Here is a 27,781-nt window from a genome sequence, read left to right as displayed (position 1 = left end):
GCTCAGACTTCTTCCGCAACCCCCCCCTCACCTTCCTTTCTGGAAAAGAACCCAGCCTCCTGAAACCGTTAGAAGAAGGGGGACCGGCCCGAGTTAGTTCACCCCAACACGCATCCATCCCAGGACCCCACCGGGCCAGCTTTGCCTCGGGGCCTCGGCGGCTCCCAGGGGTCAGAGCTGGCTCCCCTGCCCGCCCCACCCCGCCACGCGCCCTGGGTGAGGGCGGCCCCAGCCAGACAGGGCACCCGCCATTCAGTCCTCCTCATATTAGTAGCACATCCATCACTTTTTGTTAAGGCAAGAAACACATTTATTGAGAGCACAACAGGGGGAGCCAAGTCCCGGGTCAGGTGCTTCCAGACCGCATCACACGCCCCTCACAACAACCCTGTGAGGTAGGTAGGCTCGCTGGCTCCGCTCCCCCAAGTCTCAGGGCTCGTGAGGGGCGGGGAGGGGTCCGGCCCACGCGTCTGAGCCTCAGATCAGTGATGTCCATCAGTCAGAGGGCGGGTGGCTAGGCAAGGAGAGGCCGGGAGGGCGCGCCCCTCCTCGCAGGGGGCGGCCCCGGTCCAGAGTCTTTGGGTCCGGCCTGTCCCGCGGGAACGCGTGCAGGGTGTCCCCGTGGCTGCGGAGGCTGAGAGAGACACAGGCGCAGATGAAGGGGCCCGCTCCCGGTCTCACTGGCCGACAACAGTTCTCATGCAGACGGGCGGGCCGGGGGGTGGGGGGGGGTGAGGAGAGGAGAGAGGCACCCGGGACCGGATGCCACTGGACAACGCGGGAGAAGGCCCTGGCTCCCAGCGGCCGTCGGGGGGGGGGGGGGGGGGGCCAGGGGAAGCACCCGGTCACCAGCTCCTGCCCCTCGATCTGGCCCCCCTCAACCTGGGCTCCCACACATCACCCCCTCCCCAGTCTCCTCCACCCGCGGAGATTTCCAGAAGCACGCCCCTAGTCCTGACGCCCTCCTGCACCGTTAAGCTCTGAAGGTTCTCACCCCACTAACCCGGAATCGGGAACTCGTGGCCTTCCTAAAAACCACCCCACCTATCCTGTCCAAACCACTGCCAGTTACGCTTGGATGGTTTATAAAATATCAGCCCCCTCCTCCTCTGGGGGCTTCTAAGAGTTCTCCCTGATCCCCGACCCCCCCAGCCCACACCGGACTTTGGCCTCAGCCCCGCCCCCTCTGAACTTGTTAGATCTCTGTATTTAAAAGCAAACGCTTCCCTCCCGCACTGCCTCCCCGGAGCTGGCCGCGTGCTTCCCTGACGCCCTCCGCTCCGCCAGACAGCCACTTGGGCTGCTACGGTTCCCGGGAGCACGGGGCGTCTGCGACCTGTGCCCACACCCAGGGCCCACCGGGAGGGCGAGGAGTGAGGCCCCCTGTGTGCCAGGTAACAAAGCATTTATTTTCACATCAACAGTCTCATTGAACCCCACAATAACCGTGCCAGGTAAACGTGATTGTTTCCAGGTTACAGGTGAGCCAACTCGGCCAGGCTGCACACACGCAGGCACTACGGTGGCCTCGAACCCAGACCCTGATTCTCAGGGCCAGCACACGGGGTACAGCAGGGTATGCAGCCCGCGTTCTCAGTGCTCACCAGTGTTCTCTGAACGCACATTGTCATGAAGTACCCATTCTACAGGTGGGAAAACCAAGGCTCGGGCGGTTCAAGTAACCTGCCCAAGGCCACTACCCTGGCAAACGGTGACATCAGGACCAGAATTCGAAAGAGCAAGACCCCCCAGAGCCCCATGCCTTGACTTGTGCCCGTGTACTGTGCTTCGGGGTGAGAGCAGGTGAAAAGACTCAACGTCTGGGGTCCAATCCCCCCCCCCAAGGTTTTCGGATGCCCTCGGCTGCATCTCAGACTTGGCATGGGCCTGACGGGTGAATTAACGTCAATGGCGAGGACGAAGACGTTTCAGGTGGAGACCTCCACACCCCCGGGACGCACAGCCAGCCACAGAGAGGGTGTGGGCGTGGCCAGGGCGTGCCCCCCACCTGGGAATTACCAAATGCCATATTATCAAAATCACCCGGGCCACAACACAAATGACAACACTTCGGCCTAGATGAAGATTTATTCTAGACATAAATACTTCCAAAAATGTGCAAAAGATAGACATTTCCGTCCGGAGGGACCCCCCCCACCCCCACCCCGTGGCTGCCCTCCGAGCCGCACCTGCCCCTAGGGTGAGCCCCCACCCCCACCCCGCATAGGCCGAGACCCTCAAGATTTGTCCTAAAGAAGCTTTGCCAAGAAAACACACTTTCCTCTTAAAGGAACACATGTGGATCCGACTTGCACATCAGCCAACAGTCAATTCAGTTCTTCACGGCCATTAAAAACCCCACCTCATCAGTCCGTGAACATCTATCAGGCTCCTACTGGCACAGGAAACAGTGCTGTCAAGGGTCACAGAAGCACAGATCTCAGAATAAGGGATGGGGTTCAAGTACAGCGTGGGGGCTATGACCCCACTGACCCTCCGCTTTCTCACCTGTCCTTGGGAAGTGGGGTCTCTACCCTGCCCGCCCTCGGGAAACAGGGTCCCCAGCCCTGTGCCCATTTCAAGGGGAAGGTGACGTGAAAACACTGGGCACCTGAGAGAGTCCCTCACCCTGGCCGAAGCTTCGAGAAGCCTGAGGCCCATCGCGGAGCAGATGCCCAAACACAGACTCACAGTCCCCTGGGGAGAGGGCCCTAGCTACCTGTGCCTCCCGGGGGGCCCCTTGGGAGCACCAAGGCAAGGCCCCCTCTGCCCCAACAAGTTGTCCAGGACATGGGATGTCCATACAGCCACACTGCAAGGGGCCCCCGGCAAAGCCCGAGGGAAGGGAGTCATCAGAGAGTCTGTGCCAGTGTTCCTGGCGGCAGGCGTGATGGCTGCACAGGTGTGGGGACCAGACATCACAATAAAAGCTCAGGCTGGTGCAAGAAGTGGCCAGGTTGACAGGACCGTCGGCCACGTAGAGAGGCCAGGGCCTGCCCACTGAGGCTGTGAAAGCCGGAGGCAGAAAGAAGGGGAGGCCCAGGCAGGAGAGAGGCTGGGGGGCACAGAACTCGAACCCACCTGGGATGCCATCTGGGGAGGACAGAGCAAGATGCTACTCCCCCCCACACGCCTGAGACCTGGGCCAGGAAAAGAACTCAGGGGTCTCGTGAAGAGACCCCCCCCCCCAACCCCGAATGACCCTTAATATCTTATCTAATGCGACCATGCTTCCACATCCAACTTGGACCCGACTGAGCTCTGGACGACTATGACCCCTGCCGGAGCACGGCCAGGCACACGGTGGGGACAGGGACACACCCAGCCACCATTACTGGGAGAGCTTGATAGCGGGGTCGAAAGAACACGGCTTCTCATGGGAGACTGTTCAGTCCTGGCTCTGACACCCAGCCGTGCCTGAATCTCAGCTCCCTCATCTATAAACCACCTATAAACCAGGCCCATCTATAAGCCCCCAAAAAGCAGGAAGCTTGCAGGGGTTGGGTCTAACAGTCCTGCCCTAACTTGGTTCCAGGCCCACAGATGAGACCACAGACTACTCTCTTCACCTTACAGCCAGGGAAAGAAGGAAGAGGGACGTGAGGAAATCAGGCACACGGGCCTTTCCCCTAAAGGGCCGAAGAAGGAGTTTTAATCCCCAAGGATGTTGCCCAGAAGCCCTTCTCCACACTCCCTCTAAACCACCCCGCCTCTTCCTGCCTAGCAAACTGAACCCGGGGCACACACAGTCGTCTGTGGACACGGCACCCAGAGGCAGAACAAACCCCAAGTAGTTGCCCCAGCCAGCTTCAACCTCCACGTGAGAAGCAGCAGCCAGGATGCAGAGAGTGGGGGTGGGTGGGGGTGGGGAGGCTCCGAGGAAGGAAAAAAGCCGTCACTCATTAATGAAGCCAGGATTTACCCGCCCCCCCCCCCCCCCCCCCCGTTGACTCGCTAAATGCCTGCAGACCGCTCAGCCTCTGTCTTACACGTTCCATTGACCGTGGAAACACAACCTGAGCATAAGGTCGATGCCGACTCCTTACCCACCCGAAACCAGCAAAAGCTCCCCTGGAACTTTCGAGACAACCCCCGGCACACAGCCATTCTCAGTGAGAGCCAGTGTTAGATCAGCCCTGGGGAGCTGACCCCGCCCGTGGCCTCACCACAACCCAGTGAGGTTAAGTTTTTCTGGCGACCCATCAGAGAAAAGGAGACGGAGGGTCGGCGAGGAGAAGGGACTTGCCCAGCCCCGCACGGTTAGTTAGTTAAGTGGCCCCGGGGCCTGCCGGGTTCTAATTTCTAACACGAGACACAGACGGCTCAAGTTTCATCGCACGACACCCAAAATGAGAATCCTGGTTTTCGAACAGCACACGTCATGTAAAAGTCCGTGAGATACAACACAGAGATTGTTAACAGGTTAATCAGGAGTGAAATACAAACTCTTAGTAAAGGTTTTAACATCTGCCACTTGCATTTGGTTACAATTCATGAGTTGACCGTTCACCCACGTACCCATTCAACAAGTGTGGAAGGCGCCCCCCTACCACTGGCTTGGTACTGTGTTAAGCACCCAGGCTGCTGGCATTGGAGCCCAGAGGTTGTTAATTGAGAGAGGGGACATCGGGATGGGGATGTGCCAACGTCTTTGATGGCTGGCGCCTAATATTTTGGGGGGAGGACGCTGCCAGGAGAGGTCTCTCGGGGAGAGAGGTGTGTGAGTGCCGCCCACAGGCCAGACACAGCGGTAGGCAAGACATAGAGGGTGCTTCCAACCTTTTACAGAGGTGAGCGTGAACGCGTACCCCGGGGGGGGCTCGGGGGGACGCCCAAAGAGGCCCCCGTCCCCCCGGCATAAAGTTTCCTGCCAAAACTACTCCCGTCTCATCTTACAGTGTCATACAAATTTGGCATGCTATCCCACAGCGTACCCCTGACTGTCTGGGCGAAACGACTTCCCACGAAACCTGCCGAATCGGGCCACCCCTCCTGGCCTTTCGCTCCACCCCCAGCAGCCCCCGGGGGCACGCGCACCGCCTGTCCAGAACCCCAGCTCCAAGTCCTGGTTACAGCCCTGCGACGTGGGTGCCACAGTCCCCCCGGAAGACAGACTCGAGCTGTCACTGTCAGTTTAAACCACACACGTTTGTCCAGCTCCAGGGTCCTGGCTCTGCCCTCTACGCCCACGCTCCGATGCAGTGAATAAAAGGCAGAATTCTAGGCGGAGACCCCGAGACCTACGCCTTGTCCCGCACAGGCAGCAGTGAGCTAAAGTGGGGGAGGGGTCCCGCCCGGCCTGGGACCCGCGTGGATGCTCAGGGCCACGTCCAGGGTCTGCAAAGTGCTGTGCGCCTCGGATGCCCAGGTCTGCCGGTGGATAATTCCGCGCAGACCCCCGCACGGGGCATGATCCTCGTCACCCACATGAACAATCATCTCCCCGGGGTTTCTCTAAATAGAACCCAGCATTAACTAATCTTGAAAGGGACAGGAACGGCTCTAGGATCATTACCGTGCAAGTTCGGGGTGTCCTGATGACATGAAAGCCTGTCACGGCCGGAAGCAGCCATTCATCTCAGACCCCCCAGGCGTCACTCTGGCCTCTTGAGGGCACGGGTTGTGATTTCTGAACACCCGGGGACACAGTTTGCTGATTACTAATCAACCTCGTTTTGTGAGGAACAAAGTCGGAGAGGCCAATCAAACTTCCGACGGAACTCGAATCTAGAAGCAGGAGCTGAACCGAGAGGGTCACGCCTTTTGCTGGCACGCAAAGGCAGTCCCTGGCGGACGGGGGCTCGTCTTTTCTTTCCAAAAGAGGTGCGGGGACGCGTCCTTGGGAACCACTCTAGTATAGCACTAGCTCACTTTAAAAAATGTTTGTCGACCGCGAAGGAATGAAGGAATGGAGAAATGGAGGGGTGAATCACATCCAGTGCCGTCTGGTGGAGGAAGCAGAAAGGCTGGAAGCAAAGCTCATGGCAGGGACCATGCACCAGGCAGGGCGGCCTCGGCTCACGGGGGCGGGGGGCGGGGGCGGGGTGGGGGGGAGGGCCCTCTCGGACCCTGGCCCTGGATCCGCGTCGCGGCGTGTGATGCCTGGGAAAGCGCCATGGGGACAGAAGCCGTGTGGGTGACAGTGGCAGATGAGTCCAGCTGGGACATGCTCAGAGCAGTGACCCCGGACGAGAAAGCTGTAATAAGGGCGTTCGCTGCATGACCACAGCCCATGGCACTACGCAGCCCGCCCAAAACGAAAAGGTTTGCTTTCAGGGGAGGGAGAGGCCGAAGCACCAGGGCAAGAAATGGAGGCCAGATGCGCAGATGGATGGATGGATGGACTAGACTAGTGCCGGAAGCCATTGCGGGCCTCCCAAGCCTCGATGCTGGGGCAGACACGTGCGTGAGTTAATTCTGACACAGGCAAACAGCGCTCAGTGCTATAGTAGAGGGCTCAGTGGGAGGAAGCAGCTCCCTGCTGGGGGCAGAGGGTGCTCTAGAAAAGTAGGGCAAGCCCTCCGTGGGCGACACCCCCTCCCCGGGTGGCCTCGATGACCTTTGAGCCCGGGGTTAGTCTGTGGTGGAACACGAGGGGAAACCCTGGAGGAGTGTAGGGTCCATTCTGCTCCTTGCCTCATGGCATTTGATTGCCCCATTGAAGAAAACCAAAGGGGATTCTCCACCAGTCCCGATCCGATTCATCCCATCAATCGAGGCCTCGGGGCAAGTTGCTCCCGTGTTGGAGGACACTGGGAATGCAAAGGGCAGCAGATGGCCCCTGCCGATTCCCCAAGAGGTGGGAAATGGAGGTCCAGGGGGCTGGCTTCTCAAGGTGAAACGGGGGTGGGTGACAGGGCTGGCGGGAAGTCACCAGCTAACTACACGAGATGCTGGGCACGGCTACCTGGACCTTGGAGGCTCAAAGAGATATTCCTGTCCCGCAAGAGTTACAGAGGGTGCGGTTTAGAGTTTATAAATCATAAATGCATGAATCCACCCAGGGAACGTGACCTTAAATGTTGCCAGGCCAAATGGAAAGTGTCCCCTCCACCCATTTCCGGGGAGAAGCAAATCCTGGTCCGAGAGACCTGAAAGACCGTCTAGACGAACCCCACAGCTGCTATTTGAATCTCCTTAAAACTACCCTCACCGAGTGTCTGCCTGGCCTGCCCCTTGGATGCCTCCAGTGACGGAGGGCTCACTATATCCTAAGGACACCCATTCCATCCTTGACCGATCTCATCAGAAAGCCATGACCCAATGGACTTGGACAAACAGTTCACAGAAGATAAAGTGCATTCGGTTAACAGATATATGTGAAAACGCTCAACCTTCATTAGTAATCAAAGCAATGCAAGTTCAAATGACAGAAAAACACTTTTTGACAGAGATTACAAAATGCCAATACATTGTTGGACACGGTAAAATGCTATAAGCCTTTGGAAATTAGTCAATACCCATACAAAATCCCTGGCCTTCCGTTTAAGAAGCTCAGCCCTAGGAAAGTCATTCGTTCGTTCGTTCGTTCGTTCATTCATTCATTCGCCACCCATGTAGCCATCCGTCCGTCCATCTTCTCACCCAACAAGCATCCCCACATCACCTACAACACGTAGGGCTCTGGAGGTACAAAGATCAATCCGACAAGCTCCTTGCCCTTAAGGGGCTCACAGTCTAGCAGGAGAAACCAGCATGTCATGAAGCAATGGTCATTTCTGGGTGAAGGAAAGTAATTTGTAGGGGATGAAAGAGCGGGTATGCAAAGCCATTCGCTGTGGTGTAATTCGTAACATTAGGATTAAAAAAAAAAAGGTGAGTTACGCATAACGATAGCAGGTTGGCATTGCGAATGATGTAATGAGGGTGTAACCTCGATGGGACACAACGCAGCCAGTGAGGCAATGATTTTTTTTTTTTTTTTTTACGGAAAAAACTAAACACTGATGACAAAATATTGAATGGAAAACGTAGGATGTATGTGGCGAAGAAGGCAAGGTTTCAAAACTGGATGCTTATTTAAAGAAAAAAAAAAAGATGCCCATTTAAAAAAAAAAAGTATGCCCATAGACAAGAATTTGAAGGGGGAGAAAATAGCAGGGTGATGTGTCAGCATGATGGGTGACCTCCTGCTCTAGGTCATGTGACATCCACACCATTGACATTAGGAACACAAAGGAGGCCTTGGCCTGTCTACCCCAGAAGCCCAGCCTCCGGCCTCTGGAAGGCCAGCCCTGAGGCCGAGCTTCCCGAGGAGGGAGTTGGGAGTCACAGAGGAATCTAAGGAGAGTTCCTGGTGTCACCAGGGGAAGGATTTGTGCAGGGAGAGCATGCGAAGGTCAAAGTCCAAGAGAGAAAATTTGTCCTTGTTTTAGTAAGTTATTAGGAAAGAAACACACACATTTAAGACAGGCCCTGATCAGAGAGGAGCACTGAGATCCCAACTCAGACCTCATGGGTGGGTCAGGACAGAACCCGAGGGGCCCCGGGAGTCCCACTCTGGCTTCTGCGGCCGTGGTGGGGAGCGAGCCCTGTCCCGAATCTCAGCATCCCAGAACTGAAGACCCTTAGAGCTCCAGATTTAAAACTCCTCTAAGAGCCAAAAACTCTGAGCGTCCTGACCTGATGACCCCCATGCCCTCTGCATTCCCGAGAAGACAGGGAATCCACTGGATCCCAGCCCACAACCAGCGGGGAAACCAGCGGGTCTCCCTGGAGCTCCTCCCATTGGCCCATTTCCAGCCAGCTCCTAGAGGTCTGCTCCCGTTCTCCGTGTTCCCTCTGGGAGTTTGGCTGTGGCTCCCTCCTCCTCCCCACTGCGGACCCAACATGTGGAGTTCTTCCTGAGCCTCAGCTGACTTTTAAAGTAACCACACAAGAATTTTTCTTGGGGCGCCTGGGTGGCTCAGTCGGTTAAGCTTCTGATTTCAGCTCAGGTCATGATCTCACAGTTCGTGGGTTCGAGCCCCGCGTCGGGCTCTGTGCTGACAGCTCAGAGCCTGGAGCTTGCTTCGGATTCTGTGTCTCCCTCTCTCTCTGCCCCTTCCCCACTCGTGCTCTGTCTGTCTGTCTGTCTCTCTCTCTCGTCTCTCTCTCTCTCTCGAAATAAATAAACATTAAAAAGATTTGTTTTGAAAAGGGGTTCTTCTTGCTCTGGGCCCCTCCCACCCCCATCCTGGTCTGCACGGCGACTCCTGGGCTGCTTAGGGGAGCTCTTTGGGGACCCTGTCTTAGCAAGTGCCTCAGGGTAACAAGTGCACCCCGCCCTAGGCGTCAGGCGGGCCGAGGCAGAGCCTGGAGCCTCCAGATTCCTAAAGAGGAGGAGAGCAGAGGCCTGCAGCCCCATCACGTAGGCCCATGTGGCCCAGACACGTGGTCCTGGAGGCAGAGAAGGGTGGCTCCTGACACGTGAATTCCACGTCTTCCATCACCCATGTGGGGCCACACTGAAGCGTGGAAGTGGCCCCCGTCCCCCTCACTCTGTCCTCACATCCCGTCTCAGACCTTACGGCTCTGAGTCCTGTGCCCCCCACGTCACGGCCCTAGGTGAGCACCTTCAGCAGGAGCGGCCCCAGCTGGCACCTGCGACGGGCTAGCTCCCTGTTCCCACCCCGGGGCCAAAGTCACTGCGGGCGTAAGCAGCCCAACCTGCCCAGCAGACCTAACGCCAGCCCCGCCCCCGCCCGGCTGCTGCGGGTCCCGCGCGCTCCCGGCCACGCATCCTGGCTCCGGTGGGGACGGCTCCTCCCCGTCAGGGCACATTTTGGTTTAGTGTCCCAAATAGGAACCGAGAGGTTGAGGAGGACTTTGGTTCTAGATTTTACAGACAAACACAAGCACACAACACGCAACTGCACAAATCCTGCCCACTACAGAGAAAGACTAGACAGATCCAGGGAGTCCCTGGGCTTGGGAACGTCAGGACACAACCCTCCAGACCTGCCACGGCCCGCGGGGTGGGGGGGGGGGGGGGGTGGGGGAGGGACGGGGCAGGTCGGGAGGAGGGAAGACAGTGCAACACACAAGGCAAGAGCAGTATTTGCCGAAATACAGAGTACATCGGAAAACAGTCGAGAAGACAGTAAGGCCTTGAAACGGGCTCTGGGGATGCCATGTCAAGGGGGCCGGGACCCGGGGCCCACTTCTGCAACCCCGGGCTGAGGTGCACCTGCCTGAGACCCCCAGGTGAGAAGGGCAGGCGGCCCGCCCCACAGCCGACCGGGCTGGAGGGCACCTGGGCTCATTTCAGAAAGTTGCATGAACAAGGTTTCTGGTGATCTGCCTCTGGGCGCCTGGGTCACTGGGCTCCCGGGTCACCCTTCTCGGGCACTCCTGGCCACTTTCTAACCCACACAGCCCCGCGGATGTGAGCGGCGCCACACCCAGCACGGTCGAGGGAGACAGGGCCCACTGGCCCCGGGGCCTCCTGCTCCCTTGCCCTCTGCTGCCCCCTGGCGGGAAAAGCCTCCCTCACAGGTGACCCAGCCCGGGGAGGGGCCAAGACACCCACCTGGCCCCACACCCCTTGTTCACACAACATTCTGCAGGGGCCGGGGCCTGGGCCCTCCCGCCTGCCCAGGGCTCTGGACAGGGCGCTGCCCACGGGTGGGAGAGCATGTGCCCCCCCCCAGTCAATCCAAGCAGGAAGCTGATGGCCTTCGAAGTTCACGGATGGGGAAACTGAGGATGAGAGAGATGAGGTCGAATGGCCCACGCAGCCAGGATACCGCAATGGCACTCCGCGGCCAGGGACCCCCGAGCCAGCCCCCCCCTGCCGGGTGAAGTGCGTGCGCCAAGGACACAACATGCCAAGAGCTCATACCCTCCCTCCCTCCCTCCCTCCGTCCATCCGTCCGTGCGTCCGTCCGTCCTTTCGTCCTCCCTCCCAGCTCCTCTCCGTTCATCCCTTTACACCTGACTCCCTGGTCTGTGGGCATCCACAGCGCGGCTGCGATCTAATCGGAGCCTCGGTCCCGCAGACCTCTCTTCCCGGCCCTGTTCATGTGTTCACCCAGCCTCCTTGTCCCCTATTCCCTTCTTTTATTTCGCCCCAGATCTCACCTTCCCGGCTTGCTGTCGCTCCTCCCCACAGGAGGAAGAGCCCCCGTCCCACCATCCCCTCCGTGTTGACTCTTCCTTCGATTCCTGGTCCCCCCGCGAGCGAGCCCGCCAGTCAAGGCCCCGTCCGTGCAACACCAAGCGCCCTGCCTGCCCGTGTGCGTGCGCGTGCCTGGCACTGAGTCCCCATTGACACTTGGGTATTTATTCTTGCGGTCGTGGGCCCCCACCGCGTATACCTTAGGACAGTGCAGGGACATGCAGCCTTGCCCGTGGGCTATCTCCTTGGTCTCCTATTATTCTCCGAAAGCTGTAATGCATCTATCTATCGAAGGAGGGGGCCCGTCACCTAATCCTGAGCCCTGTTTGGACCACGTCTCTCTTCTCTCCGTCGGTCACTGCGATCGTTTTAACGTGCATTATCTTCCCTTTTTCCTCCTTTGCTACTTTTTCCTCTCTGTCTACTTCCCTCGCTCTAGAAACTGGGACTGGTCCGTCTCGTCGACCTTTCGGTGCGAGGCCCGCCTGACCACCACGCCTAACAGAGCCTGTCCCTTCACACACCCCCGGCACCGTTCACGGATCCTCCTTCCACTCTCCTCCTCTCTCTCTTGTCGCTCTCAGGGGCCTCAGGGGCCTAGAGCCGGATGACTGACAGCCCCAAAGGGTAGCCCTCTCCCTGGCTGCTGCAGGCAGTCTCCGTTCACAATTCAGTCGTTCCCGCGTTCACTCATTCTTTCTGTCACCCTTCTATTTCAATATTCATGCTTTTATTTATGGACCTCAGGTGCACAGAATTGGATTAACCATCATCTGTGGCTCCCGGAGCCTTCGCCGCGCCGTCCGTGTGGGGCTGCTTTTTGCTCGTTAATTCCTCGAGCTGGTGATCTGGTCTAGGGTTTATTTAACAACGTCAGGAGTCCAGTTTCGAATCCGTCACTATTCCGGGCCCCCGGTGCCCGCTCGTGCTTGTGTCAGGCATGGCACTCCCTCTCGTATACCTATGTGTGTATTCACTTTTCGTTCATGGGCCACGTTCAGTCTTGTATCTACGGTATTGGTTTTATTATCTATAAACTCTGGGGCCCCAGAGTTGAACTAATGTGGGCGATTGGTGCTAAACCAGTACCCTCTCATAGACTTCACTGTTGAATCTGTTTGGTTTTTTTTAATTTTGATTCTCACCCCCCCCCCCCCCGCATATTGATTGGTTTCTGTCTTCCACCCTTCCGATCTTTCTTACTGCCTTTCATTCTTTCAGAGATCAGGCACCCTCCTCGTCAGTCAGTGCAAATCTCTCTTCTCCTTCGCTCCTTCATTCAAATGTCCACACATCCATCAGGTCCTTCACCCCAGTTAAGTAACTATTTTTCTGCTTCTGGATGACAGGTGCGCCTAACTGGATACATGATCATCTATAGTCAACGGTCCCCCCACCTCCCCAGCCGGTTTCCATCATTTCTCTCTGTCTCTCTCCCTTCTTGGCTCTCTTGATCTTTGGCGCTCAGTTGCCAGGGACCCATGAATCCTAATGCCACATGCAAATGGTCCCTGTCCCTGCAGCGTCACGGTGCCTGCCTGCCTGCCTCCCTCCCTCCCTTCCTTCCTTCCTCCCTCCTTTCCTCTCTCCCTCCTTCCCTTCCTTCCTTCCTTCCTCCCCCTTCCTTCCTCCCTCCTTTCCTCTCTCCCTCCTTCCCTTCCTTCCTTCCTTCCTCTCCCTTTCTTCCTCCCCCTTCCTTCCTCCCTCCTTTCCTCTCTCCCTCCTTTCCTTCCTTCCTTCCTTCCTTCCTTCCTTCCTTCCTTCCTCCTTTCCTCTCTCCCTCCTTCCCTTCCTTCCTTCCTTCCTCCCCCTTCCTTCCTCCCTCCTTTCCTCTCCCTCCTTCCCTTCCTTCCTTCCTCTCCCTTCCTTCCTCCCTCCCTCCTTTCCTCCCTTCCTTTCTTCCTCCCCTTCCCTTCCTCCCTCCTTCCCTTCCTTCCTTCCTCTCCCTTCCTTCCTCCCCCTTCCTTCCTCCCTCCTTTCCTCTCTCCCTCCTTCCCTTCCTTCCTTCCTACCCCTTCCTCCCTCCCTTTCCTCCCTTCCTTTCTTCCTCCCCTTTCCTTCCTCCCTCCTTCCCTTCCTCCCTTCCTTCCTCCCCCTCCCTTCCTCCCTTCCTTCCTCCCCCTCCCTTCCTCCCTCCTTCCCTCTCCTTCCTTCCTTCCTTCCTTCCTTCCTTCCTTCCTTCCTTCCTTCCATTCTCCCTTCCTTGTTTTCTTTCTCTTTCTCAGCTACTTACTCCACTACTAATGGGGTGAGTGCTCAGACCTGGACCGATTATGATCCACAGTTTGAGCCTGCCCTCCCCCGTGGACCTCCCACCTATCCATTTAGGTGCCGCCACCCTGTTACCACCTGCCCCAGCTCTGCTTCTCTCCCTTCTCCCCTCCCACTCCCCTGCCTGCCTTCTCCTGGTGCTCAGGTGCCCAGATGAGATGAATTACCACCCTGCCGACACCCAGCAGGTGCTCCTGCGGGGCCCGGCACCCTTCACTCCATCCATCCCGGGTGTCTCTCTGGAGACTGACTTGTCTATTTAGAGACTTCTTATTTTATCAAAAGCACCACGGCTTATAGAATGGACTAACCATGAGCTTGGACGCATGACAGTCTCCTACCAGTAATCCTACCACTGCCTTCCTGCCTGAATTTATTCACCCATTAATGTGTTTCTGGACCTACCGTCTGTGACTTTTCCTTCTGTGCTTGATTTTTATTTAGATAATTTTACTTTATTCTCTTTCTTTTACCCTTTCGGGGGACAGGCTCAGCTCCCAGCACCGGACGACACCACAAGCCCCTCACGCTGTGTTCCCATCTGGGTCCAGGCGTTTCCACCGTGAGCTCGCTCTCTCCCTCTCTCCCTCTTTCTCTTTGGCTTTCTCTCCTTTGGGGATTTATTTATTTATGTGTGCCCGGAGTTAGAAAACTTTTGGTAGAAGTTAACTCTCTTCTCTGGTGTCCTGGGTCCTCTCTCTCTCTTTTTAACGATTCTTTGAACTCTTTCTCTGCTACTCACTTATTCTTATGCCAGGAGCACGTACGTGGACTCGTCTTAACGCTTGGTTTACAATAACCCGACACAGGCCCCCTTATGTATGTGTTCACCCCCTCGTCCAAGAAAATTACCCTTCTTCCTTTCCCTCACTGTTTGCGTTTTGCCACACTCGCTCTCCCTCCCAAACACCTGCTCCCTCTTTCTCGAACCTTCTCGTCCTGATGAGGTTCCTGCTCTCATCGTCAACGGTGCGAGTTCTCTCAGTGGCCTTCTCTTTATTCGTTTTCATTTTAACTTTGCTTTGACATACAGAAAGCCGTACCTACTTAACGCACACAACCTGGTGAATCTGGAGAGAAGCGTCGCCCGGGACCCCAGCACCACGATCTTTTGTCATAAGCCTATCCGTCACCTCCGACAGTTTCCTCCCGCCCTGACTGATCACTCCTTTTACTATCTTTTCTGCTACGGACGCTTCACGTGAGATCTAGCCTCTTCGCAAAGGTTTAAGCATACGATACGGTCCTGTCCACCACTGCTTTCTGCATTTCCCCTTCCTACTCATTCTTGCTTCCATTCGGGTTTTATTCTCTTATGATAGACCTCAGGGGCTACCTATCTGAATCACACGTACGCCTTGGTCCGTGGTCACTGGATACTGGTTCTTGTGTGGCTCTCTTTACACGGTGATTCGATATTTTATTGATTTCCTGTATCAATCTCCTAGGCATCGAATGGGATCGTGCTCATTGTACTCTCATCCTGGCTTTTTCACTTCTCCACCTAGTTATTTGTTTATTCGTGCCCCGGTGCCTTCATTCATTCATCCATCCATTCGCTTCTTTGGACCACGTAAGAGATACCAGTGAAATGACCTCCCAACAAGACAAACGGAACGTCCACAGTCTTCGACCTTTCTGCTTCCTCCCACCAAGCTGATCACCAAGGTGTGCATGCCCCACAGTCCTTAACACATACACGTGGCAGATTCAGGCACAGGCACAGTAAATGTTAGTGCAGCCAGACCTTCCCGGGGCTCACGTCCTAGACAAACCGGGACAGGTATGCGGTTAGGGCCCCCCGACTCTTCCCTGGTGCTTCCCCCTGGACCCCGGTGAATGGGCATCCCCATGAGAAACCTGTTTCAAGACCCTCGAGTACACAGAGACACACACGTTGTACACAGTCTCCCCAGTGGGAAACGACAGACATGGCATTCATTTCTAAATAGACGGCTTTGTCTGTAGCAATATGAAAATATTTGGGCCTTTCAAGGCCGATACAAAAGCAACTACCCATTACCATTGCTGAGTGTCTCAGTCCCAAACAATAAAGAACTTGAAGAGACTTAGCCGGAAACTTTGAAGACAGAAAATCTGCCCATTCTGTTTTCCAGACATTTCAAGGGGGTGAGCGAAGGTCATTGGAGCTCGAAGCCCGTTTGAGAGGCTGGTCCCTCGGCCCGCGTTTTTTCCTCGGCCCTTTGAAGGGCCCCCCAGCTCCCAAGGGCACTTCCGTCCTAGTCTGCCCTGGGGCACAAGAGCCAAAGGGACACTCAATAATGAAAGGGCCATTCAGGTAGAGGATCGAAAGAGAAGGAATTCTTTGGGGGTCCGGCACTCGAAGCCGCCTATAGAATTCTTTTGCCACAGAGACAACACAAGGAGGCTGGGGGGGTCCTGCCTTAGAACACAAGCCCCCCCCCAGGTCCGCAATCAGTGTGGCTCGCTGGGCACCCACCTCCCCGTGAGCGGACCACTGGCCGGTGCTCACCACTCCCTCCCGCGGGGCTTGCCTGGCAGTGTGCTCTGGGAGGCAGCCCCCCCCCCCCAGTGACGAGGCCACAGATGCGTTCCCCACGCTCCAGTAACTTACGGTTTGAAAGCCGGAGGGTGCCGGGTCGCGCGTCGAGGTCTCTTCCGTGGAGGATTCCAGATGGCGCCTTCGACTGGAATGAGAAAGCGCTGGGTCACTGCCCTGGAAGCTCACCCACCCCAAGCAGGGACTCCCCAGCTTCTAGCGAGTGCGGGATTGGGAAAACCCAACCTTTCTCTCTTCGGTACCCTCACTCTCCCGCCAAGCTCCGCACCCCAGCTTCCTCTGAGTCTGGAGAGGATGTGGGGGGGGGGGGGGCAGGCAGAGAGGAAGAACGAGGCTCCTGACCCAAGAGCCCTTGGCTGAGAGCTACCCGTGCATCCAAGTACTACTCTGTGAAGCCCAAAGATGTCGAGCCACTGCATGAGTGACCGCCGAGCTGGACGCCGAAAGGGTGGGGAGAAGATTCCCTGGAAGGACATCCCATCATGACGGAGGGCACAGCCGAGGCACAGCATGTGCTCAGAGAGAAGCCAGCGGGATGGGGGTGTGAGCAGGGGTAAGATGAGAGCAGTGGGCTGTGGGGTCTTTAATGGACAGCGTGTCCTAAAACCACAGCGCACACGTCACAGGCTGGACGATCGTGGCGTCTGGACAAACACCTTCACCTTCATAACCACGTACAAATTTTCATCAGCCCCACCAAGAGCCGTGGCCAGGCGCAGCCAACCTTCAGTTTCGAGCGTTTGCCTTCAAGTTTAAACAAAAAGTGAGTCGCTTAATGGTAGACTCGCATTATTACGTATCTGTCGAAACACACAGACCGTAGGAGGCCGAGAGCGGATCCAGTGACGTCAGCGTTGGACTTTAGCTAACGACGACGCATCAGAGATGGGCTCTGCAAGCAAGATAAATGTGCCACCACACTACAGGGTGTTAATGACGGGAGAAACTGGGGTCTGTGTGCACGCCATTGACTCTTTCTGTAACCCTAAGACCGCTCAGGAAAGAAGTCAATTTATTAAAAAACAAAACAGGAGCGCCTGGGGGGCTCCGTCGGTTGAGTATCCCACTTCAGCTCAGCTCATGATCTCGCGGTTCGTGAGTTCGAGCCCCACGACGGGCTGTGTGCTGACGGCTCGGAGCCTGGAGCCCGCTTCGGATTCTGTGTCTCCCTCTCCCTGCCCCTCCCCCGCTCATGGTCTGTCTCTGTTTCTCTCTCAAAAATAAACATTAAAAAAAATTTAATAAAATAAAACAAAAAACGCTATTTTGAGCAAGTCGGTTTTGCACACGTGTTCAGTAGAGTCTAGTGAAGGTAAGGAGGTGTGGCCGAAAGGTGGTCTGTGACAGCTGAGGTGGGTGAGGGCCGAGCCAGAGGTCGGGGCAAGAGCGGGTGCAGGCAGGGAGCCCCAAGGTGGGAAGAGGCCCTCTGCAACTCCCCCTGCCCTGACTTAAGCCCTCGGGGATCCCCCCACTGCCTACACCTCTTTATTCTCAGTAGCGTCCATCACTGTGCACCCAGGACTCGGCCAGGACACAGGAGGGCACACCTCTTGTTTCCAAATCCTCCTAAAAATTCCTTCCTTGGCCTTGAGCTTCCTAAACACTGTTTTCCCCTAATCAGTTGATTTTATGAACAAAAACCAAATAGTCTTTAAAATATAAATGTTGGGGCGCCTGGGTGGCTCAGTCGGTTGAGCGTCCGGCTTCGGCTCAGGTCATGATCTCACAGTCTGTGAGTTCGAGCCCCGCGTCAGGCTCTGGGTTGACAGCTCAGAGCCTGGAGGCTGCTTCTGATTCTGTGTCTCCCTCTCTCTCTGCCCCTCCCCTGCTTATGCTCTGCCTCTCTGTCTCAAAAATAAATAAAAAAAAATTTTTTTTTAATTTAAAAAAAAATAAAATAAAATATAAATGTTAATAAGTATAAGCTGGTGGCTGACCAAGGGCAGACTCTGGTTAGGTAAAAGCTCTGGGCCCCCCATTTTTTTAAATAATTTTTTAATGTTTATTTGCTTTTGAGAGAGACAGAGGCAGAGTGTGAGCAGGGAAGGGGCAGAGAGAGTAGGAGACACAGAATCCAAAACAGGCTCCAGGCTCTGAGCCGTCAGCACGGAGTCCGATGCGGGGCTCGAACTCACAAACCTTGCGATCAGGACCTGAGCTGAAGTCAGATGCTCAACCGATGGAGCCACCCAGGTGCCCCTCTGGGCCTCCCACTTTGAGCGGGATACCACCGAGATAGTTTCCAGGCCTCCCCAGGGGCCTGTGAGCGCCTGGGGTGCACCCCTCATGGTTGCCACAGTCCTAAGGGGACAATGGGACTCCAGACCCTGAATGCACAGCAAGACCCCAGGCACTGTCACCTCCCGTGGGACTAAGAGTTGGGGAAAGGACTTTGGTGCGTTTACCAGGACCAGGGAAATCAGAGGTAGCTCGGGGCATCTGGGTCTCTTCCTGCTTCTGCCCCGGGGGCTCCAAGAATTCCCCGGGGTTCCTCACTGTCCCTGATTAACTTTCACGCAGACCCCAGGCTGCTTATGCAGACACAGCCCTGGCAAAGTCATGCGACAGTTTCAAAGCTGTGGGCACCGGCCCCGCGTCTGCTGTAATGTACAACAACGCAGTGCCGGGCTGGAATCGTAACAGATGTCAGAAAAGCTGCAGAGATGAGTCACTATCTGGAACCAGAGGAAAACACAAGGCCTCCTTACAGGGTCCAGGGGAACAGCTGCCCCAAGCATTTGAGCTCAGACCTCACACATGCGTGCACCGAACTCACGAGCCACGCAGGAAGCGTTGGTGGACACCCCAGAAACCTCCTCCGGGGCTTAAGAGGATTAGAACATTCTAGCTCAAGGTCTTAAAAGTTCCTCTTTTCTGGAGGCAAACAGGACCCAACTGATCTGGCATGCCTTTGGTACACATAACTCGTGGATGTGTAGTGCAGGGAGAGACGTTAAAAGGATTATTTTCAATAAAATGGTGATTTCCAGAAATACAGCCTGTAGTTTATACAAATAATCAGGCTCGCCTCAGATCTCAGGCTTCCTACCTGTTGAGTAAAGACCACCCTCCCACAACTTCCCCTCACAGACGCAGGCTCTTTGCAAAGCTAATTTCCTGTACCTTTGTGAAGACCGGGGCCTGGACATTACGGACCCATTTATGAAAACGGGAGAGGTAATTGGGCCATCTTTTGAAATCGTGGCCCCTCTCTTGCTGGCCCCCATCAGCCCTCTAATTTTGGCTGGCGGGGCCATGGAGGATGTTTACATATGCCTCTTCCTGGAATTTCACTCTTTGCTTCAGGAGTGGGCAATTAGAGAGAATTAGGGCCTATTTGGCTATGTTTACGGTTAATGGAGCAGTGGTGGAGGCACAGCCCCGGGAAAGGCAGTCGCTGGTCTAATTGAAGTTGGCAATTTCGCTATTCGTCATTTCAGCTTCCAGGTACCATTGCCACCAAGGTCACAAAACAGAGACCACAGCCCGCTGCGCCAATAACCCGGTGCGGGACCGACCCGGGGCCCTGCGAGCCGTTCACTATCACAGCCGAAAACACAGAGAGAGAGCCGCAGACAGCTTCCAAGTTGGGTCCGAGACGGGCAGCCAGCACAAGCCTGGGGACTGATCACTTTTCCAGAAGTTACCACCCTAATGGCTTTTTCGGGAAGTTCTCGGCCGAGCGGGCGAGGACGCCAACGTAGGTGCTGCCGAGGGTCTCGTGACCAAAAGGCACCAGGTGAGCCACAGGGGCAGGTGCGGCAGCCACACCCTCCTGGGACCCGCCGCCACGGGGCCGGCTCGGCTCCGTTACACGGTGACCACCCCACAGCCCAGAAGGGTTTTCCAGGCCTGGCCGGCGGCCCACCCATTTGGTAAAACGCTCTATAAAATGCCATTCCGGCCCCAGCGCCCACAGGCAGTCCCTCGGAGCTAGCTTGGGGTGTGAGCACCATCAGGATCTTGGGGTCAAAAAGTGGCTGGGGAGGGGGGGGTGTCAGACCATGGGGACTGGCTAATGACCGCAACCCCATTGCCCGTGCTGGCCAAGCGGGGGCCAGCCACTGGCAGTGGGCTTCACACCCAGGGCCTGGAGCAAGGCATCAACCTTCTCCAGTCTCTGTCTCCTCTCGAAAGCAGAGGAGGCCGGACAGCAGTGGACCAGTAATCCCGGGCCCTCGGACTCTAGAGACCCAGCAAGCAAACGGACAAACCACAGAGGACCACTGAGGCAGCCAGAAGGAAGCCAGAGCTCCAAGGGCCCTCAGATGACCGAGATCCCGCATGGCCCCATGTTGCAGTTGGGAAAATCAAGGCCAAGCAGGCCAGAGACAGGATCCAAGGTCACACCCATAGGTGGGGCTGAGCCCGGGCTGGAACCAGGTCTCCCGAAGGCTGTTCCAGGGCGGCTGCTGCACTCAGAGCACCCGTTTAGAGTTTCCTCCTCTCAGTGACCAGTGCTGAGTAGTGGGAGTGCGCCCTAGAGGCCAGCGGGGGCCCCATCTGGACACCTGAGGCCTTCCGTCCTCCCACTCCGGTGAAGCGGGGCCCTGGCCTCTCCCCAGCTGACATCTCGTGCTCCTTCTGCCTTACAGAACACCATGCAAGGGTGACAGGCTACTGCCTCATTTTACAGATGGCAAAATGGAGGCCCAGAAGCCAGCAGCGAGAGGCACTGGCCAAGACTGGGACGGGGTCCCCTTCCTTTCGTGGCGGGGTATCGCCCCGTTGGTCCAGGGGGGCGGAGCCCTCAGGGTAGTTTGGGGCAAGCTCTCTGCCCTCCATCCGAGAGGGTCCCCTTGCTGGGGGGCTGCCCCTGGCCCTGTGAGCCACGCTGACCCCGCCACCCTCCCTGACTGCAAGCACCAGCCCCCTCTTTCCTAACCTGCTGGGAACAACTCTATGTCCACCCTCAGGACGGCCCAGAGAACGAGCCGCGAAGACAGGAGCCGCCCAGCGGAGTCCCGCACGGCTGGCACAGACACGTGGTCAGCCTCCAGCCCCTCTGACTGTCCTTCTCCAACTTTCCACGCTGGAGTCCTGTCTCCCTGGCCCCATCTGCCTCCCCGGCTTTCTCTCGGGCATGAGACCCGGTTTGATCAAATCCTTGTTTACAGGCAAGGACTCTTCTTCCTCCTGAGAAACTTGCAGAATACAAGCCCTTAGGCCCGAGGAGCACCAGCGTGTCTGAGGTCACGCTGCTGGGGTGACTGCTTAACCGTGTCATTGTGCGGCCTCTTGTCTGCGCCTTGCAGCTCCCGACACACACACGCACACACACACACACAAGGGCAGGGGCCGCCGCAGCCCCAGAGGGAACACACACACACACACACACACACACACACACACACACACACACTCCGTTCCAGGGAAGGTGACTGAACTTTTCTTCTTTTCATGTGAAGAAAAGGCACCTTCTATTGAAAGAATGTATTCACAGGACCTGGGAAAACTCATGTGCACTCGGCCCTCCCGATTATCCCCAGGTGGCTGTTCTCCGTGGGGGGCTCCCCCACATTCCTTTCTGCCTGCGCCTTTGTTCCGCCTCAAACGGCCCTGGGAGCTCCCAGGCTAAGAGTCCCTCCTTAAGCCCCTGCCAAAGACCCTATTCACTGCGCAGAGAAGCCAGGCAAAAGGTGGTGGGCAGCCGTCCTCTCCCCCGACCCCCAGGGTGGGGGACTTAAGAACTCTCCATCTGGATTGTTTGTAAGCCCAAAGAAACTGGAGAGCAATTAAGAGACCCACGACTACACCCTCCACCACCCTCCTCTCCCCTGATTAATTCCCCTCCCGCACACATCCCAAGTGGGGCCGACCCCAGCCTGAGCTACCCAGCACCTGCTCTGCTCCCTGGTCCCTCACGATCCCAGGACTGGGAGTGGGGGTGGGCAAGGGAGCTGGGAAGACAAACGCGGATATCTCTGGAGACTTTCTCACCACTCAGTTCCCAAAAGCACAGGTAGGGGCGATCAGTTGTCCACAGTGAGGACCGAGATAGGGGACCAAGTGTCTAACATCCAGGAGACGTTAGAAATTCCAGGATGTATGGGCTCCCCCCGAGATGGGTCCTCCCCACTTCGGCTGGATCCAACTGAACTCGAGACCCCTCTCGCTGGCACTGCTCTGTCCTGCTGCAGTGGCCCGAGGGTGTCCAACCTCCTCCCAAGGGAGTAACAGTGGCTCTCTCAATGCACACCTTTCCTGGCTCTGAAACACTGACTCGTTCCACGCCAAGAACCAGAGCCGGCATCTGCAACACCGTCCTTCTCTAAAGCCTTCCCTAAGGGCCCGGCTTCTCAAAGCCGCAAGGGACCCGGGGCTGTCCCCTGGACCCAAGGCACCGTGGAGGGAGCACCCCCTCCTTCCCCACCCACGCTTGGGTCTCCCTTTCAAAATGGGAACCCCACATCTGAGGTGGCCTCGTTGGGAAAGATAGAATTCTCTGCCAGAATTTTCCATCTACCAAACCCAGAGATGGGAGCCAGGCTGTACTTCCTTGCTCCCCTATTAGGAGAGAGGACAGGGCTCAAAGTAGCGGAGGGAAGGGGGCACGGCTCCTGGGCCTTCATCTACAACTGCGTTAAACTCTGGTCTTCTAAAAAGACACTGGCCCCAGAGCCGCGAGCCCTTCGCCATTCAGCTGACAATGCTGGTCTCCACATTGCCCGCTGCCCTTTAACCCTTTGGAACCTTAATTTGTCTCTCTCCACACCCCCTTCTGTGTAAAGCCGCCTTCTTCTTTTCAAGGAAAAATTCATTAGCAAGCTCATTAAAGATGGGTAGATTTTTTTTTTCTCTTTCTAGAAGTCAGATTGCTCATAAAAAACACATTTGAGTTACTTCATGTAAATGAATAAGAAACACATGCATCCTGGTGCCCTTAAGTCTTGCCAGGTTTTGACATGATTTGGAGAAATGTGCTTGGAAATGCATTTGGGGTTTGAATCACAAGTCACAAGGTCAGGGGCCTTGAAAGTTTCAATGCACCTCCCCCCACCAAGGAACCTGCAGGTGGGAAAATGCGGGGCAGAGGGACGCTTGGTGCCTTTCTAGGAGCACAGAAGCTGAGTTGTGCTCTGGGCTCCCTTTCACACCCACCCAGGGGCAGGCCAGTGGAACAGGAGGGCCAGCTTCCGGACAAGACCACCATCCCCCCTCTGGCATGGGTGCCCTCCCGACAGCCTCCAGCTAGAGACAGGCCCCGGGAAACAGCTTAGCACATGACAAATGGCCAGAGAACCCCGCTCCTGCCAGTGACAGGGCCTCCGCCCTCTGTCCGGCCAGCCAGGATCTCACTGCCCAGGGACGGGCCAATCCATCAAAAAAGAATTTTCCTGAAAATGCCGTTTCTTTCAACACCTAACAACGGCCGTCCTGTAATTCCTGGGACGTCCGACTGCACGGCTGATTGACGAGCTTGTGTTTTAACTTCTTTAATTGAGAAGAACCCTCGATCTAGTCTTCATCTGTTTTCCACTTAATGACACGCAAAACCCCAAATATGTACAACACTCAAAAATACGTGTTTGCCCGAGACCGAATATTCGCAAGTGCACCTGAAATACAAGGGGACCCAAAGAGATGTCATCCCAGACTGCCGTGGAGGGTGGGGGGCGGGGGGCTGGCAAAGTCTGGGACTGGCTGGGCACCTGACTCTGCCGCCTCAGCTCAGCCCAGCTCGAGGGAGTCCTGAGATGTCCCAGAAACCATGGGCACTTGGCTCACACTAGCTACAAGGATTTGCTCTGTAAGCTCCGGAAACAACACCCACCCCCCGCCACGGCACCCCAGACCTGCATCCCGCCCTATGTAAAGCTTCCCTCCCAGGCCTCTCTGCCACGTCACCGTGCTTGCAGGTGGTGGCTCAGCAAATGCCAGCTAGGGAGCAAATATCACAGGGCGGAGCTTCCCCGTGTCCTTCCTTGGGTTTAGCCCTGGGCACACACTCCCCGCCTCGCCGCAGCCTGACTGGCTCTCTGGGGAGCGAAAATAAGCAGATAGAGGCAACAGCCCCCAGGTGTGGATACCTCTCTCTGCCCCTTGCTGCCTGCACGGAGTTGTGTTTAAAAATCACCTCCACACCTCATTTCCGTTCCCGGGGAGAGGGGCAGGGCTGTGGAAGGCCTGTCTCTGAAACTCGTGTCTGATGAAGCAGACGGTGCAGGGACCCTGGGGGTCCATAGCAGGCGGCCCGCGGGCTGCTGCACCTGGAGGGGACCCTCCCACACTCTGGCAGGGAGCTCCGATCATCGTCTTCCCTCTCGCAGAGCCCCGGGTGTAGGCACCAAGGGGAATGCTGGCATCTGGACCAAGGACACTGCTGGGACCCACCCGAGGCTCCATAAACGTCTGGGAGGCTGAGTTAGCCTCAGCAGGCCGTTCCTCCCACCTGGACCACCAGGGGAGTCTCACTGCCCTCGCTCGTCACCCCAGTGGCTACCCCGGGAGCATCCGATGCGGGGCACACAAGGCACACGGCCAGTCTCGCTGGCACGTCCCCGTGGCCTGCTGGCCCTGACACAGTACCCTCTTGTCCCGCCGTGAGACTCGGCTCCTGGGGCCCCAAAACACGAAGTGCCCTCAGCCCAGCTCCCTTTCTTCCTGTCCACCTGGCTTGGCTGCCACAGGGGCCACATCACCGTGTGGGATCTCCCAGGGAACGCGGCTAGACCCTCTGGTCCTCGAGGCAAAGCTGGTCTTAGGCAGCCCAAAGGAGCCCCAGCCCTGAGCAACCCCCTGGCTCCGTCGATGCGTCTCGAGTAAGTGAGGATGAACAAATGATCCGTGCTGGAGTGAACCGTGTGGCTATAATTCTTCTCTATCGTTACGAATTTTCTTTAAACAGACACGAGCGTTCCCATCTTATTGCAATTTCAGGGGTGAGGAAGAGGGGCCCAGAGAAGAACTCACTCAAAAACCACTCTGTGGTTGAAAGGCATCGTCAAAGCCTCGTGTGGGAGACCCCAGCATTCACACAGGGGCTGACGCAGCACGGCGTTCGGGGACAAACGTTTTCTGGCTACAGGCGGACGCGATTTCCTGTTTCCACATGCCCATGCTGGCCTTCTGGCTGGGCCTCGGAGCCCAGAGAAGGCGAACGTTCTGCCCTGCATACCACCCACAGGCTCAGTAAAGTTTCCCCGAGGACCCACCGTGCGCCCGGCCCGAGCTGGTTCTCGGGGGCCCCGGCCAGAGCCGGACACCCCTCACTTACCGCGCCTGGTCCACAGCGTGCACTGGCCGGGGTGAGCCCCGCTCACGCTGGCTCCAGGCGGCCAGGGTCTTGGTTCCAGGCAGCCCGCTGACACCCAGCTCGCAGGCCTGGTGAACAGGCTCCGCTCTTGGTAGCCGCCCCCTCCCCGGCTTAAATGTGCACTCCTCGAATAGAGACGTGTGCTGAAACCAGCGAAATCCTGGTGTCCCAAGAAAGCAAGAAACTCACCCGGAGCCAGGAAGGAGCGGAGAGGCACAGCGCTGGGCACGAGACGCCAGGCGAGCATCGGGAAGGAAGGCTGGGTGCAGGGTGGCGCTCCTCCGGGGGCTTCTCCTGCCTCTTCCGTCTGGTTCTCCGGCCGACCCAACCAGGTTGCGGCCCGCGTGCCAGGGACAGGGCTGATCTGGAGGAGAGGCAGGAACTTAGGACTGCGGCGAGGCTAGCACTCCGGAAAAGCTCGAAAAGGCTTGGAGCCCCGTCTCACCTGCGGCGTGGCTTTCGGTGGAAGGAGGTGGCTCGTGGAGATGAGCAGTGATGGGAAGAGGTGTGAGGAGAGGCCACGGGCCCAGGTGGCAGCCCCCCAAACCGGTCACGAGGCCTGGGACGTGGCAGAGCCCAGGGCTCACAGGGACAGGCTGTGGCTAACACCCAGGGGGACACGACTAGAGGCACGGGGGCAAGGGGCGGGACCCAAGTCTGGGTGAGGCCATGGTGGCTCTGCCCCACCCACCCCCATGGGAGGAAGGATCCGAGGATGTCTGGGGGAGGTGGTTTGCCAGCAGGGGCCTGTCCCGTGAGCACTGGAGACCGGCTGCAAACTCTCTGGGGGAGGACGGGGGTCCTTAGGGAGAGGAGTATTTGGACCCGACAGAAGGGCAGAAAGCAAGCAGGTGGAGGACAGACGAGGCAGCGGGAGGGGCCAGGCAACCACAGGTGTGGGCTCAGCAAAGAAAACCAAACTGCTAGGCAGACGGCTAGACAAGTGAGGCCAAGAGAGTCACGAGCCCGGTGATTTCGAGCACGGAGAAGGGGCGGGTGGGTCAGGTCGGGCGACAGAGCTCCAGGCGGGTCAACCTGGCCAGCAGGCAGGGCAGAGCAGGTAGGCAAGCAGGCAGAGGCGGGGGCTGCAGAGCTCCCTGGAGGGTCCCGGCTACCTGCCCTTTTGCATGGGACAGGCCCCCCCAGCCAACCCCCTGGCGGCAAAGGGGCTGGATTTAGCCCCAGGGGGAGGGAGGCATCATGGAGGAAGGGGTCCGGTTTGCGGAGCCAACTCAAGGGGGAGACCTGTGTGGCCAGAGCCTGAGGGGCGCGCGGTCCTGAGCGGTAGGGCGGGGGTCCAGGACAGCCACCAGCACTCAGCTAAGGGATGCGGGGTGGGAGGCAGAGAGGGCGGGAGGGGGGCAGAGCCCTGAGATGGACAGTTCAAGTTTCCTCCAGGGTTTAAATCAAAGATCAAGGGGGCCAACTGGCCAAAGGGAGGCAGACCGGGACTGCCCCTCACACCCTCCTGCCTGCCTTCTCCACAGAGCCGGAGGCCACGGCTCCGGCACCTGAACAGGGAGAGGCTGTCCTCAGCCAAAGCAACACCGCCATCCCCCCCCCCCCCCAAGCCAGCCCTCCCCAGGAGGCAGAGGCCATCAAGGGATGCACTAAGGGATTCAGGGGCCAAGCCAGGGCCGGGCCGTGGGCTTGCTCAGTAAGGATCAACTGTTGGATGACGGGATGGACGCCTGAGTGAATGAAGGGGTGAGACCAGAAAGGCCCAGCTCAAATGGGGCTGGGGGTGGGACGATGCCCACTCCCCCTCAGTGAGACGAAATCCAGCCTCCACCCTTTTACCTAAAACTCCTTGCTTCCCAAAGACTCCCGTCTAGCATCATAAAGTATGGCGGGTCCTTCACTGACTCACCTGTCCAAACAGACATCCCACATACTCTTACTGAACCCCACTTTGTGCCAGGCTGGAGCTAGGGCACCCAGAGGAGACATGGGCCGGCCTAGGGCACCCCCAGGGGACCGGATCGGGAGACAGGGATGGAGGTAGGGGGGAGGAGAGGAGGGGGTGGAGAACAGAGGTGGACAGGAAAAGCAGAAACACAGGACCTCAGAATCGGGGGCAGGGGCGGGGGCATCTCCTGGCCTCGTGCATTCTCTCGTTTCCCACCTGGTGAAGCCACATCTTCCTGGGACTCCAGGGCCTCCGGAATGGATTCACTGAGGGACACTGAGACCAGTAGGTTCTGGGAGCCAGGGCGGCTCACGCAGGAAGCTCACACAGGGTCCCAGACTGGACCCCGGGACCAGAAGAGTGGGGTGCCGGGGGTCCTGCTCAGGCACCGCAGAAACAAGGGGACAAGTTAGAAAGGGGCGCCCCTCTGCTCAAGGGAGCAATTAGCTCAGTCCCCTCGGCTCGTGGCCTCAGGAAGGCTTGACTGAGTTTCCAGAAACCCAAGCAGGGGCAGAGTTTAGGGGAGATGTCATCATGTGCCAGGCACTCAGGGTGGCAGGAATGAGCACCAAACCCCAAGGTCCTGGCTAACAGAGGCCTTCCACCCCCTCCCCAGGCTCTCAAATGCTGGAATATTAGGGACTTGGGGGCTTGTAGCTTAATTTGCTAGCACGCATTTGAGAATAGGCCTGTGGTTAACTTCCT

The 27,781-nt window shown here is 57.3% G+C and overlaps 1 protein-coding gene across 1 annotated transcript; it reads right to left on the bottom strand.

The window, feature by feature from the left end:
- Positions 1-286: 286 nt before the first annotated feature.
- On the bottom strand, positions 287-26,721 carry LOC122222678 (YLP motif-containing protein 1-like). Its single transcript, XM_042943226.1, has 5 exons — positions 26,632-26,721; positions 25,613-26,487; positions 25,357-25,531; positions 15,966-16,038; positions 287-634 (listed from the first exon to the last, which is right to left on the bottom strand). Exons 1-5 carry the CDS (start codon positions 26,719-26,721, stop codon positions 483-485), a joined length of 1,365 nt encoding a protein of 454 aa, XP_042799160.1. The 3' UTR covers positions 287-482.
- Between the last annotated feature and the right edge of the window lie 1,060 nt (positions 26,722-27,781).

This window comes from Panthera leo, chromosome B3 (assembly GCF_018350215.1).
Source record: "Panthera leo isolate Ple1 chromosome B3, P.leo_Ple1_pat1.1, whole genome shotgun sequence".
Lineage (NCBI taxonomy): Eukaryota > Metazoa > Chordata > Mammalia > Carnivora > Felidae > Panthera > Panthera leo.
This window is presented reverse-complemented; position numbering and strand designations above follow the sequence as displayed.